Source organism: Mirounga leonina, unplaced genomic scaffold, assembly GCF_011800145.1.
Source record: "Mirounga leonina isolate KUSES-001 unplaced genomic scaffold, KU_Mleo_1.0 Mir_115, whole genome shotgun sequence".
Classification (NCBI taxonomy): domain Eukaryota; kingdom Metazoa; phylum Chordata; class Mammalia; order Carnivora; family Phocidae; genus Mirounga; species Mirounga leonina.
In genome coordinates this window covers 24,732,013-24,748,219 of record NW_023270268.1, presented here as the reverse complement: position 1 = coordinate 24,748,219, position 16,207 = coordinate 24,732,013, and the positions used below count along the sequence as shown (strand labels likewise).

At 35.6% G+C, this 16,207-nt stretch overlaps 1 protein-coding gene across 8 annotated transcripts in view; it reads right to left on the bottom strand.

Moving 5' to 3' along the window:
• The window catches only part of TBC1D5 (TBC1 domain family member 5), a 587,710-nt gene that overhangs the window by 253,856 nt on the left and 317,647 nt on the right, over nucleotides 1–16,207 (bottom strand). For all 8 annotated transcript variants that reach the window (XM_034994045.1, XM_034994022.1, XM_034994072.1 and 5 more), the window contains 4 exons: nucleotides 4,492–4,600; nucleotides 2,927–3,016; nucleotides 2,752–2,826; nucleotides 1,555–1,622 (listed from right to left, as the gene is read on the bottom strand). In XM_034994045.1, the coding sequence (XP_034849936.1) occupies nucleotides 1,555–1,622; nucleotides 2,752–2,826; nucleotides 2,927–3,016; nucleotides 4,492–4,600 (342 nt within the window). The remainder of the gene's footprint in view (nucleotides 1–1,554; nucleotides 1,623–2,751; nucleotides 2,827–2,926; nucleotides 3,017–4,491; nucleotides 4,601–16,207) is intronic.

Genomic DNA, 16,207 nt, shown 5'->3' with positions numbered 1-16,207 from the left:
TCTTTCTTTCTTTCTTTCTTTCTTTCTTTCTTTCTTTCTTTCTTTCTCTTTCTTTCTTTCTTTCTTTCCTTCTTTCTTTATTTATTTCTCTCTCTCTCTCTCTCTCCTTTCTCTCTCTCTCCTCTCTCTCTCTCTCTTTCTTTTTTTTAAAGTAAGCTCTAGGCCCAATGTGGGGCTTGAGCTCACAACCGTAAGATTAAAAGTCACACGCTCTACCGACTCAGTCAGCCAGGCACCCCGCCACTGATTTTCATTTTAAAATAGAAAATGTGATTTGTTCAATATGTAGTATAACCTTAATAGCAGTCTATGTCATCTGATTATTCAGTGTTTGGGACCTGGAAAGAGATGGATCTCAGAGAGCCAGAGGCCTTGACCTTGTGACAGGTCTAGCAGGAGTTGAACTAGCGGTGGGGCAGACAGGCGAAGCTGCAGAAGAACCTGGAAAAAGGCACTAGGGATAGCCATGACTCTGCAAATACATGGTCCATCCTAGATCCAATGATTAAATTTACTAACACTTATGTAACTGTTTACAGCTTAAAGTGTTAACATATCTAGGGGCGCCTGGGTGGTACAGTAGGTTAAGAGTCCGACTTGGTTTTGGCTCCAGTCATGATGTAGGGCTGTGATCTCAGGGTCATGAGATCGAGCTCCATGTTGGGCTCCATGCTCAGCATAGAGTCCACTTGAGATTCTCTCTCCCTTTCCCTTTGTCCCTCTCCCCTGCTTATAATATTATATCATTATATTATGCTCACTCTCTCTCTTTCTCTAGGATGAATAAATAAATCTTTAGAAAAAAAGTGCAAACATATTTAAATACTACTATTAAAATGTACACTTATTAATATACAGCAATCCTTTGAGGTTAACTATTATCCCCATTTTACAGAAAAGGACACTGAGGAAAGATGTTCATTGAAAAGTAAAATGCTTAAGATTATAGCATATGTTGCTAGAAATTATCCTAGGACTTTCGCACACAAATTCCATGTACTTCTCACTACATGAGCCAGAAAGATGGAGCCCAATATATTAAAGTCATGGATATTAACTAACCATGAGCTAAGTAAACAACTCTTTCACATGGTAAATACTAAGTAGATGCAGAGAAGAGGTTGTTTGCAAACCTGAATGACTTTGAGAGAGACAGAAATGAGGAGGGTAAAAATAATAGTTGTCATTTAAAAAGTAATTTGGTTAGAAAGAGATTCAAAGGTGTGAAGCAAGAGACAATTTTTTTAGCAATACCAATATTATGACCACATAATATAACCTTAATCAGAAGCACGTGATTTTCAATCACTGTTGAAAACTGAAAAATGGATTAAATATTAAGATTATCAGTATTACAACTTATGTTGAAAAGGGAAAACAGGAATCTATATTTTAAGAATAGAAAATAATTGTTGCTATCAAAAATGGCCACAATAACTTTGTTACTAATACAAAGCAAATACTGCATTCAATTAAAACTCCTCTATGGATTTTGTATTTTACTACAATTACAAAGAGATAACACTAATTTGAATTACTAAAAGTTCTACGTACGTTCTTTTGACATCTTGTTCAATCATTGATCGCAGTTCTTTATCTTGAAAAAATTTGTTCCAAAGACTCTGAAATAAGGAAAACAACCTATTTAAGATAATCTTACACCTTTGCTTGACTTTTATGATCTCAATTTAATAATTTAACTGATCAAATTTATCCTTCTCTGAGGTATCGTTTCACATTGTGGAAAGGAAACCTGAAATTGGAATAATTTTTATTAAAAACTAGTTTAATACCAGAAACATATCCTTATACTAACATCAATTTTTCCAGTAATAATACTGTATATATTTTAAATTTTTGTATTATCTTATAAAGTGAATGATAGTTTTGCTGTTCTACATCCACTACTTCCCTTACAAACAACAAAGAGGTCTACTTGGATTACAGCAGGGCCATGGGCCAACTGGTCTCAACATGAACCTGATCTGAATTCCCAAAGCGCTAGACATATGATGTTTTCTGCAAAGCTTGGTTTTTATGATCAAACAGATTTTTAGATACTTTTTAAAATGTGAATTTAAGCAAAGTTTTAAAATTTACTTAATATTCTGTGCTGCTATTACTATTGACTATATCATAACAACTATATGTATCAGGTAAAAAAAGAAATGCTAATATTATATATTAGCTGAAAAATAATTTCTGTTAGCAGGGAAACAGGAATTAGAGCAGCAATTGAAGAAGTTATACAACACCTCTAAAGTAGTAATTATTCTTATTAGTCTTTGCTGGAATATCAGTAGGGATAGGCAGATCTTTTTCAATATCTTTAAAAACTTAATAGACTCACTACAAACAGTCACTTTTCTTCTTGGAAGTTAGTCCCACCAAGTGAGCGCTTATCTATTTTTATCATAAAGGGAGGTTTCCTAGCCTCCTCACTGCCCACTACAACCTTGATAAAACAGTTCTATCCTCCTGTTTATGCTCTTCTCTTTTACCCTGAGTTCTTATGGTCCCCTGGGACTTCTCCATAGTGCCATTCCACAGAAATAGATCATAAACCTCCTACAACACAGGATGAATATAGCATGGAATAATTTCCATCAGGTTTTAGGTTGCATAATATATGGAGTAAAAAAAAACTAACTGGCATGAAATAACACTGCTTTCATTGTGATTGATAACTAGTCTCATAAGCATATTCTTACGGGCAAAAGAAGCTGAGATATGAATAAAGATGAACTTTACCCCTTCATCCTGTGAAAGGGGATTATTGATCATCAAATCTTGCTGGCCAACAACCTTCCTCGGGTTTGTGATGTGCTGGCAAGGAAAGAAAGAAAACACACACACAAAGATCAGAGGTTACTGGACTTTAAAGCATACATAAGGAAACAATTACATTAATTAAAGTACAACTTACTATTTCTTTAACGTTGCTATACCATGCTCTTAATTCTTTAATTCTACTTATCCACTGACTTTTATCTTGAGGAAGGACACAAAGAAATAGCTGTCAAGGAAAAAAAAAAAGAAAAAAGGAAACTTTTGTAAAAATCCTAACAAGCAACATATAAAACTATTTGTCAAACAGAATCACCTGAAAGAGATACTCATATTGAATATTGCGAGAGGTATTCATATTCATGGTATTTCATATTCATAGCATTCCAGTTCCCAATAAATTATATTTGGGAATGTTTATATATATTTGGACAATTCAAAAAGTGAACGGAAGCCAAAAGAACAAGATCCCAAAAGCTACACCACAAAACTGAATCAAGCTCCCCTCCAGATTTATATTAAAAATGAACAAGAATGCACTGAGGCTCAAGTATAATTCCCATTTTACAGTCTTATATTAATGGCATATTGACAGACACAAAGTCCAATGATTAATTTCAAGGTTTAAGATTTGTCTTAAAACCAGCAGGTAAAGGACGGAAAAGAACAACCTGAGGGCACGGCTTGAGAAGTGAAGTCATTCCTTTTAAGGCAGAAATGTAATTTACAACTGGCAACCAGCTTATGAAAATAACAAGCATTCTTAAAAAGACAAATTTTATTTCATTTAATTTAATACAACATTAAAATAAATCTGGATTTGAGTTTATTTTTAGCAAACGAAGGATACTAAAAGTTAAACAACAAGGAATGGGGGTGGGGCACAAATATTTGTATACAAATATTCTAGCAGCAGGTCCCCTGCCTTTACTGCCTGCATCTAACAGAAAAAAAACGTATTTTAATTATTAAATTTAAATTACTAAATCTAAAACTCTAATGCATCATGTGTTTCTTACTGTCTTTACTTTCACAGACTCTGTATGCTCAGTTTATGCAGATAAAACCTAAAAAACTTTCAACAGGAGTCATTTCAGAAAAAAGTCTAAACCTCAATTAATTCATTTTGAGAGAACAAAAAGGGACAATATTTCCAGGCAATTAAAAAAAGATAACTGCAGATTATCACTAGTTTTGGTAATCAATGGCCCTTTCTCTTAGGAGACTGGCCTAATTTTCTTCCACTTCTCTTTCCTGCTGCCCTTCACTTTGTTTCCAGTAAAAAAAAAAAAGAAAAATCTTTTCCATCTGCTGTTTCTGAATCAAAAAGGGGGGTGACTAAATGGCTGCACTTGATACAATGGGAAGCTGGAAGTAAATCCCACTCTGCTCCTGCCCGGCTTCAAGGATTTCTGCAGAAGCCTCTGGGGGATGTAAAGGTGTTGCTTTGAATTCTGCTCCATCAAATGAGATGAAAGAACAGCTATTTCAAATGACTCCTTTACCATCACCAGTTACTCGGGACTAAGGTGGTTCAACCTTATTAGTAAATGTCCTATGAAAGATAAACTTGGATGGCCAAAAAATCGAGAGTGAAGTCTCCTGGAAAATTCAGTGATCCCCTGCATGGGTAATCTCCCAGGGCATCAGGTAATGTGTTGATATACTGCAACCACAAACTGTAAATAAATATTTTCTTCTTACCTTCCAGCAAATGCTGCGGAACCTGCTGCTTCTCAGCTGCCCATTAATCCCCTTCTGCCTTATTGTTGCCAAGTAATTGTTGTTTACAAATAGTTCTTCCCATTCTTCCCTATATGCAAGAAACCAAAGCATAGGGATCCTTTTGTTAAAATTCTCTGCTTGGAGAGGAGTGCTAACAGGAAATTAATTTTAAATAAAGTCTAAGAAATGCAACTTTTAAAACGTATATATTTAGTTGTGTACTGTTTCTGAACACATGGCTGTCTTTTTGGACACAGTTCTTCTGTAGATTTAATGAATATGTAGATCGCTGTAATTATGCCAGCTACTGAAATTCATAATGTCTATGGAGGCTATTCCATTTCCTCTAAAATGTTGGTAGTGCAGTTCAGTGAAACAAGAAAAAAAATGAATATTAATATAAATACATGACTGCTTTAGCCATTGACAAAGACATACCTGCTCCAAAAATACACAACAAAAAGGGTACCGTTGATTATACTGGCTTCTCACATGAAATATCTGTTTAAATGAACCCATTTCTCTTTAGTGTCAGGCTGGGGTGTTAAATATAATAGAAGACTACTTTAACTTTTAGTGCTATTTCCTATTGGAATCTCTGCAACTTCTTTCTACATGATCAGTTTTAAAATTTTAACAGGTGCAGGCAAATTTGAAAAAAACATCAAAAAATTAAAAAGCCTCACTGTAAAAACTGTTAAAGGCAAGCTTGAGTACCTTGCAGTACCTATGGCTGAGCAGATAAACAACTGAAATATGCCTCCCAGGCGCGCAGACACCAGGGGCCTAACACCTGTGCCTCATTAATATACAAGTAAATCTGCTCTACTGGGAAACAATTGGAAATTAATTGTCCCAAACCATTTACTGAGTTTGAATAAAGGAAGTAGACCTATATTCCCTGCATCTTGTACCAAACTAAACATCAAGAATCATTTGTCAACAGTTGAGGCTACTGAGCACAGCTTTATGAAATTTCTCTCAGATTTCATAATACCACAGTAAACTTATAATTTAAAACTTATCATCAAGGCTGAAATCCTGGCAATCTCTTCAGAGAGACTTCCTCAAAAGAAAGCCTTTAAAACCCTCAACCATCCTCCAATATACACATGCAGTTGTCACTGGCCAGACCTGATTCGTTTTGAGAAAGGACAGCCTGCTCACTATGTTATCTTAGGGCCAGTAATGCAACCAACTGCACGCCTACAGCTAAAACACCTGACTGTGGAGTATCTTCTCCAAAGAGTTTTCCAGAAGAGTGATGCAGGCAATGACACATTCCTGACTGCCACAAGCAGGAGAACTTCCAGCTCAGCCCTGTAGCATTGATCCCCAAGCCTTCTGCCAGGAGGGGCTAGTGGCTAAGTATGCCAAATGAGACAAGCACTCTGGCTCCATACCAAAGAAATACATTCCTACCACCGCTCCATGAAAATTTTATTCCCAACACTCCATTCATAACAGAAAATAATACTTTTTATTTTAATTTGCATTTGTATCCTTAGTGAAAGTGAAAAATTTTCATGCTTGAGTCATTTTATTTCTTTTTTAAAATTAGCATTATTGTTAATAATAATTATAATACTGCTTTTATTTTAGTGTGCCGTATTATTGGTCCAAAGGAGGAGTTCTTAATACATTAAAAACATCACACCTTTGTCTGCCACGCACATATACTTTTTAACCCAATACCTTGGTTTTCAATACAGTAAAGCTTTTTAATTTGTGTATTAATTTAAATCTAACATTTTCTCCTGATGCTCTTTCCACTGTTTTCATGCTTAAGTAATTCTTAGCCGCTCCAAGCTCAAAGAAATGTTCTTTTTTTAAAATCAAATTAGTCCATTTGTATTACCCATAATATTTTAAATACATTATCCATTTCCCAACAATCTCACATATATTATCCACATCTCATATTCAGGTTTTGTTTTTATCCAATTTTAGCAGTACTCAAAGATGAGATAAGCAATGAGTACATCTCAGAAAATGTTAAGTATGTCTAAATAGCTTGTGGTCTGCAAGCAAAAACTGCAGATTTTAAATGGATTCAGAACCCAAAAGGAATCAAAATTTGTGCAAGACCATGCAGTTCCATGGCCTGAAATCACCGATACATTCCAGATAAGAGAGGGAAGTGTGAGGCAAGGACTCCCCAAGTCTCTTCCAAAATCAGCTCCTATTCACAGGGACCAGGACAGTGTGAAGGTAGACACAGCTGGTGGCTAGATTCATTGCCATCTTGTCAAGTTACGCAGTCTTTTAAGGTCAAGTTACATACTACTTATGAAATGAAGGATAATTATTTGTTAGCTTAAATAAGACCCTGGGCCTTGATTACAGTGTCGGTAGAGAGAACAGGAGACTGGGGCATGTGAAATGGAAACATTATCTTTGGAATTCACAATCATCTCAATTTATTCACTGTACTTAAAGTTCCAATTAAGGCTTAACGCCTCAAACTGATGAAGAGCTCTGTAACAACAGAGAAACACCAAGGCCACAGATAATTCATTGTCTTGCTCTTCTAGGGCCTCGTGTTTCATTAATGAACAGTGATACGGAGTAAACACGAGTGACCGTGCCTACCATGTGCTTAGCACATAGAAAGATTAGAGAAAGCATGAAGTTAAGAAGGTAGATGGATCTGTAAACCAATAATAATCTGGTGAAGGCAAAGCACCCTGGCAGTACAGAAAAGGGAGAACTAGTTTTATACCTAAAAATAAAAACTGAGTGTAGAAAATAATAGCAGCACCATACGCACTCAAATGTTACCCTAAGAGCTGGGCTGTCAGAGCTTCAACAGTCTCCAAGAGGACAAAGTGTTGAAGAGTTTAGCCCTTTGAGGGGAGCTGAACCCAAATAAAAGTTTTTTACAATCATAAATACAAATGGGGACCTACGCCTGAACTCAGATCAGGACATGGGCAAAGAATACTAAGTTATTGACGAGTCAGTGGTGGAATTTTTCAGCTTAACAAAAATAAAGAAAAGGTAGTTCCTAAACTTTGTCTTACATTTAAAAAAAGTAAATAGTATGCCCGTAACAGCCAAAATCTGGCAATGATGCCATTAAAATGCTAAAAAAAAAATCCACGGGTGCCTGGGTGACTCAGTCATTAAGCGTCTGCCTTCGGCTCAGGTCATGATCCCAGGGTCCTGGGATCGAGCCCCACATTGGGCTTCCCGCTCAGCGGGAAGCCTGCTTCTCCCTCTCCCACTCCCCCTGCTTGTGTTCCCTCTCTTGCTGTGTCTCTCTCTGTCAAATAAATAAAATCTTTAAAAAATAAACAAATAAATAAAAAATAAAAAATCCATATATATTTAAAAATACAATATTTTAAGTAAATCACTTTTAACCTTTACAACAACTCTCCTAGGATGTGTATTTTTAACCCCTCTTTATCAATGAGGAAACTAAGACTCATAAGAATTGACTAAGAGAAAAAAAAAAGAATTAGGAAAAGCATCTTCCTGGAAGCAACACTAAAAGGGAAACACGGTATTGCAGACATCAAAGGACAAAAATGGCCTCTGGCAACAAGGCAAGACAAGAATATGACCTTATATTTTCTTCCTTAGATTTCTAGTTTTTGAACATCAAGTCCATGGGTACAGGGATAAGTTTTCACTAATAGGACGCTGGACTGAGAAAGTAAGTCAACAGCTGCTGTGAGTGGTTAAAAACAACCTGGGGTATTTGGTGTGTAAACGCCTCAAATAGAACAGATTAGAGACACACCTGGCCCTTAAGGACTCTCTTGACAAAGCACTAGTGCCATCTAGTGGTAACCACTATGCCTTGCAGACACTGGGTCCCTAAAAACAACCAGCATCTACGCAGGGAAAGGCAGAGAAAGGCAGAGAAACTGGTTTATTTCTCAGGCCAGTGTTAATGATTGATTGGTAGTGGCTGCCTTGGAAGCACTGTGTGAAAAAGGATTCTGAGGCTACCATGTGCTCCTCAGAAAAGAACACTGTGATTGATTAAAAATGTTGGCCATGAGTGTTGCAGTCATTTCTCAGTAAATGAGATCAACTTCTGCAGCAGCAATTGAGGTCTCCCCTCCAAGAATATTTAGGTAGCTAATCCACTTGGCAATGCTTTTGGGTTTTGGTAGGGTTTTTTTGTTTGTTTGTTTTTTATTTTTTTGACATGGCAATCAACTAAAATACGCAGTGAATAAATACAGCTGATGATTGTAAGATCTCTTTCTAATTATATATTTTAATGTAGTATTTCCTAAGATACGCACATAAAGTTAGTATAAAACTAGTTAGCACCTTCTAAATATAATTGTTTAATTACTTTTGTAACCTAAATAATGCATAAGTTACTTGATTATGTGGCAGTTCTGGACTAGAAAATTTCTGAATTGCCCCAAATGATGACACACTAGAGAAAATAATTTTATACTGTATATTTTATAGGATGATTTCTACCCCCATTTTCAGGCACCAGCTGGGCAGGCAGCAATGTCTTTATGGGGCTAACTGAAGAAACCCGAATGACTACAGTTACTGAAAACAATTCAGAGACTACATACAGTCTAGTACTCAGGATCTTCAATACTTGGTTAAGAGGAGCTAAGTCTGGTTTTCACTGATAAAGAATGAGGGGAATGGAGAATGATTATCACCAGGGGGAAGTTGAACAGGTCACAGAGAAGGAAGATCAAAGAGGGAGGTATGGTAAGGGGGTGGTATGGTGAAGAAGCTCTGCAGAGATGATCCTGTAGTTTACAAGGTCAGCTAGCCCTTGATCATCTTGTTTTTTGAGATTTGACTAGAAATAGTAGTACTAAAGGCCAGGGCAAAATAAAGGTGATCTTTATGCAAAATAAGATCAGAGTTAGATGCGTAGAATATTTGACGGTGGAAAGCACAAGGTAAGAAAACTGAATCTGATGCAAAAAGGTTTATACAATTTTATGATCCTGAAGTGCATGCCAATATTTGAAAAAAATTGCCATATTAGTGACCATAACTGCTTTACCAAATATATAGGTAAAAGGACACAATAAATTTTAAATCTGTATAGAAATATATTAGTGGAAGATTTCTACTAATGAAAGGATTGTACCATAAATCCAATATTCCAAGTAAAGGAGTATATACTTTTATGCCATCTTCAAGAAATGATTTTAAAAATACTATTCAAATGGAACAAGGAACATCTAACTTAAAAATCAATGGAAATATGAGAAGTGTAAATTAGGTATGTCAGCATCAGACTGTAAAGTGTGGCACCAGATATGGGTAAGCTACAACATTAGGACTGCAGGTGCCAAGATCAACCAGATAAACACTGATGTTATCTATAATTACCTCATTTTTAGCTTAAATCACAGGTAATGAGGGAACTCAGAGACTCTAAAAGGCAATTAGAAACTGTACTGGCTTTTTTGCTTCCTGTATCAGGAATTTTTAAAAAACTTACTTTTATTTAAAGCTTTTTTTTCTCCATAATGAAACATCAGGGCATATCACTTATACATATATAAATAAATATAAAAACAGAATGCACAATTACTTACAAGCTTAAAATTGATTTCTTTCTATGTCTAGGTGAAATATATTCTCATCTGATGAGGCCCCATTGAAACAAAGGCAACAAACAGTTCACTGTATGGAGGTTTCCTAAAATTAATTTATGATGATATTTTGATTTGGGTTTGGATTTAACTCTGAATTGAGAAATTCTGAACTTCCACCTCAATGTCCACGAGGACACAAAACACTGAGTTAGCAATAGTTTTGGACTGTCAGGTATAATATTCTTTAAAATATATATATATCATTCTCTTCAAAATATAATGTTTAAGAGCTTCTAAATTCAAGGTCATATTAAGTAGGTAAAGTCAATAAACACGCCTTTAGAAAAGGAATCAAAAAAAGCTGTATCACAAGGTTATAAAATATTAAGTATATAAGAACTGTCATTATACTACTAATCAAAGATTCAGCATTTAGAAATGAGGTGAGAAAAGGATCCTATATCAAACTATCTCTATGAAGTCATCTGAAATGAATATATTTGATATTCCATAGTTAACTGATGTTTCTTATAGAATTATTTCTTTGAGGCACCTTACTGTAGACCTCCCCCACCTTCTTCACATCCCCACGGCACTACATTTGCCTTGCTATTTCTGAAACTAGCATGAACTTGATATCTAACTTTCTATGGGATAAAGAATTTGCCACAGTCTACAATGTAAACAATACCATGAAGTAAATGCTTAAAGAATTGAGAACAAATTATTCTGCAGTAATTTAGAAACAGACATTTATTTAGCAGAATCTGATGTCCTAATTCAAAGTCAATCTAATCTCATAAACCATGTTTTTCAAGACTGGGTTGATTTATAGGGTATTACACACATAGAAATACATGTATGCTTCAAATAATACTTTCTCTTAAAAAGATCTGAATGGATTATAACTGAATCCATCATTCATTTGATAATTTGTAGATCAGCACTACCCGACAGAACTTTCCGAGATAACAGAAATATTCTATATCTGACTGTTCAATATGGTAATCATTAATCACATGTGAAGAACTATATATTTCAATTAATTTAAACCTAAATTTAAATAGACTCATGTCACTAATGGTTCCTATATTGAACACCAAAACTCAAATGTTTTAAGGATAATAAACCATTCATAGATACATTTGAATTTTAAAGTAACAACTATAAAAAAGTTTCAAGAGATATAAATATACACATGATATATATCACATACAGTGTTACTGGGGAAAGAAGACAGATACACTTTAAAAGTTAAACAGTACAACTAGTTAAAAAGTCAAGATAGTTTCGTAAGAGATGTAACATAGTATATAATTAATTCTAAATGAATGGTGCTACTAATAAGATCATATATAGATATAATAGATATATTTTCTTTTTTATCTCTATCTGGTTGCCTCTCTCTGTCTAGGTTTCTCTGTCTTTACCACCACCCTCTGCCCCTTGCTTCCTCCCACCTCGCTCTTCTTATATACACATAAAAGTTAGGGAAGCAAATCTTTAGTGATGAAGTGATGCATCTGTAAGTGACCAAAAATAATCAATGCTGGCAAGAACCAGACCCAAGAGCTGAATCATGAACCTAATATGACCATACTCGGTATTAGACTAGCTCAAAGATCCAGGACATGTAAATTTTAAATGAAGACAATGGGTCATGTGATAAACTTTAAGTCAATACGGACATTATGTACTTTATAATTTGTTTGGATTAAGGCACCTAGGAAAATAATTTCACATGGGCCTCTGAAAAGGTAAGGAAATATCCTCATCCAAGGGCCACCAGAAAATCTCACTCATTTATAATTTAAAAGAAAAAAACTCACTACTATAAAAAAATCCCAGTCTTGAATACCTCATATACCTAGCATAATGAATGACCAATGTATGCTATATAAGTGATTTTTTTTTTGCAACACAAAAATGTTGAGAGTATCAAAATATTACTAAGCCATAAAGAAATTTTTGTCCAGATGTGATATACATTTGGAACATTATGGCTAATTGCCTCTACATTAAATAACTCCACATTGCTTTGCTTTTGGAGTTTTCCATTCTGTTTTTAGTGACATTTTTCTCATGACTATCATTTTCAGGCTACTGGCTACCAATTTGTATCATGATTATACATTAGCTTTTAAAAATCCTAAATCTCCACCATTCTGTCACTTGCTCAGTGTGTCTTTTTTAAAATAAAGACAACAAACTAGACTTTAAACTGCCATACATTCTAGCCTATTTCAACATCATAAATTATCAGAATCTTTTCTAATTTAAGAAAAATGTGAAATAAGACTGTGGGAATAAGGACTGGAAGGGCTCTCCTGTGCCTAAACATATTTTAATAAGCAAACATTTCATCTTTTCTAATAGTTTCCTCCTATTTCTAAGTTTCTGGTTATATTCTAAGCTGGTTGAAGCTATTAGAAATTTGACCTGTAAATAACCGATACGTCACTGTATATCCAAATGTCAGCAGCCAATCCCATTCCCCCCAAGGCCAAGAAAGAATTCAGAGCCAAACTCTTAAGCAAGCCTTTACTAGCAGTTAAAGTGAAAGTACCCTCCCAAGGTGGGAGAAGGGGACAGGCCCAGAGGTGGCAACTGCATCAGGGGTCAGGTCTTCTTTTGTCTTTCCTTTCTATGCTTGCATAGGTTATGGGTCATAGCTAGGGTGGTCTCTGAGGCTGCTTCCAATCATCTAAGGGACTCCTCCTACTGGTGGGGGAATAGGGGAGGGGGGGGCAAGGTTTGGTCCTATATGTTCTTTGTTGGAACTGTCATGACAGCCTTCTCCCTGCAGGGAGGGGATCAAACCACAATGTACATGTATCATAATGAAGTTATATGTTACTGTTGGCTAGGGTCATAGGGGAGAATGCATGTGTATCCCCCTCCGGGGTCTTTCCTTAACTGCCTACTCTATCTCAAAGAAAAAAAGGAAAAGTCCCTTTTCTGAATACTGGATATAGAGGGTAGGGGATAAAAGGTTGGGAGAAGACACTAAAATGAAGGAATCAAGGTGTGGAGACCTAATTTGAGTCTGCACTGTGTTTCCTGTGTAGGCTAGAACACCAGTGGGAGTAGTATTTTTATTACTAATTTTTTTAAAACAGTTGTTCTGCATCACAGAAGATGAACCATTTTCTCATGACCTCCTTGTCCAAATTAAAATATATTTCATAAAAGTCCTGTCTTAGGCAGAAGTATTCTCCACTGATGAAATTTTATGTTACCTGAAAGTTCATCTACTTCAAGAGAACTCAAATCTAGTCCTGACTTTATAAAAGGCCTTTTGTTATTTTTTTATCCTGTTACCCATATGCTCAATAATTCAGATACTCCCAAATGGATGCCACAAAAATTTTAATTATATGACCACAGATAGCCTTATATGAACCAAAGAGATGTTTCCATAAAGCTGTCACATGGAATGCTACTATAAAATTGAAAACTAGCACAAGAAAATTCTCATTTTTCTACAGAGCTTTTTTTTCCTTTGCTTCTAGAGCCTTTTAAAATACAGGGGCGCCTGGGTGGCTCGGTCAGTTAAGCATCTACCTTCGCATCAGGTCATGATCTCAGGGTCCTGGGATTGAGTCCTGCGTCCGGCTCTCTGCTCAGCGGGGAGCCTGATTCTCCCTCTCCCTCTGTCCACCATCCCCTCCCCCGGTTCATGCTCTCTCTCTCTCAAATAAATAAAATCTTTTAAAAAAATAAATTAAAATAAAATACTATGATTAGGAATGGCACCTAGACATATAGACGCAGGAAAATGGGGTTCCTTCTCTAGGACCCATCAACAGTCCAGGTGACAGTGGGGAAAAACAGGGATGGGAGCAGTGTTAAAAACGCCAATCAGACCACTCTGGCTTTATTTATCCCACTCCCTCGACCCTCTTCTAGCTCTCTCAAGTAGAAAAAAAAAAAAAAAAGTCCCTGTTCAACCTACATAATTGGAATATAAAAAGAGAGAAGCAGGCCCTGGGTTTGGCCAGGTGGTCAGGTCGGAAGGGGCAAGCAAACAAGAGTAGTTACTCGGTCTGTGCCTGGTTCAGTGACAGCAGAGCTCTGCTGCTCAAGACAACTTTTAAGATCTAGAAGCACATTAAAAAACTGGAATGAGAGTTAAGAGATAGTATTCAACAATCCTGTTTTGCTTCAAATGGGTTCAGAGACTTGGGCTTGTCATCTGAATTACTTTTCTAATCTGAACAAATAGCTTGAAATTTAATCTTTGAAAATCCTTGAAATATGTCAACCAGCTAAACTACTATATCTATCTCAGAACATTGCATCTATAATCATGAAATGAAAACTATGTCCATATGTTCAGATGATACTAGGACTTCTTTTAAATTTCAAATATTCTCTCATTAGCAGGCTATTTTTTATTCCATAGCTGCTTTATTGATTTTTCCCATATTTCTAAGCACATAATACTCATTCTCAATTGTATCATTATCAACTATTTCATTTAATTTTGTGATTTAAAGATTCTCATTTTCAACTCCCAGTTAAATTTTTTGATCATGGATTTTAATATATCAAACACCTATGATATACTAAATCTAAAATCTAAAACTTTAATACTATCAAATACTAGTTCATGCAAAATAACAATGTCAACAGAATGAAACAGATATATATAAATATTCATATTGTAGGGGCCACTTTAGTTGTCTTTCATAACTAAGGGCATAATTTTGTCACTAACAAATGTAAGGCCAATCGAATCTAACCATTTTAATAGTGCCAATAAAAAAAAGAAAAAAAAGAATGCATTGTTAGAGTAGAAAATGAAGACTACCTTTACTCATATTGTTCACCTCATAGAAAAGTCTTGTCCCTCTAGAATGTCCAGCAGATATACCTTCCCTGTAACCACCATTCCCCAACCCCTCAATTTTAACTACCCCAACTGGTATTCCTGGTTCTTAGAAAAATGCCCCCATTATAACACTGGCCATCGTCTACATTAGTTGCTTCCATGTCTGTCTCCCCTTCTAGATGATAAGTGGGCAGTGTTTTATTTGTCTTTGGGTCTTGGAGGTTTAGCACACTGGGTTGCCTATAATGGGTGTGCAATAAAGATTTGCAGAATGAAGATTTGTTAGCTCTCTTGAACCAAATATATATATAACCATATTATTTATATATATTTATATATATAAAATTTATATATATTATTACATACATATATATTTTATTACATATAAATTTTATATATATAAACAAATGTCACAAAAACACTTGTGAAAGCTCTGGATTAGAAAAAAAATTTTTAAAAGTAGGATTACAGGGGTGCCTGGTGGCTCAGTTGGTTAAGCGACTGCCTTCAGCCCAGATCATGATCCTAGGGTCCTGGGATCGAGCCCCATGTCAGGCTCCTTGTTCAGGGGAGAGCCTGCTTCTCCCTCTCCCTCTGCCTCTGCCTGCTACACCGCCTGCTTGTGCGCGCTCTCTGTCTCTCTCTGTCAAATAAATAAATAAAATCTTTAAAAAAAAATAGGATTACTAACCATTACTAACTACCGCCACCGTTCCCCCAGAAGGCAAGGTAATCTGATACAGAAAATAGACAAATACTGAATATCAATCTCTATTAAAATAGTCTGTGAAAATTCCACCTTTAAACTGTATCTTTGAGACTTACAAATTGTTTGTCAAATCAAAAATCAGTAATTAAGCCTTATGTAGAGCTAACCATATAACTATAAAGCAGACCCATAAGTAAATAAATAAGCAAGGTATTTGTAAAATGTTTAAAAAGATTTATAACTTTCCACTTTTAAACCATTCTTCTTTGTATTATTTTCTCAAATTATAGATCCAGTAACACACTTCAATATTACTGACCAAATATTTAATTGGCATTGTCTATTTCACTACCCTACTTAAAAAGTGCAGCATGCTAATATATACTACAAATAGTGACCCATGGGGCTGAAGGGGTGAATTTCAACTAGGGACACCAGGAAAAAACAGAAGTGTGTCCAGGGGAAGGGACTCTCACTGATGACTGACTCAGAACAGCTTATCCTCATATTTCAAATGTATGCCTGTCTTTTCAAAGATAAACATTTACACAGCCTTGGATGATTGGAGCTTGCAGCTGACTATGTAAATAAACAAATAGGAAAAAAATG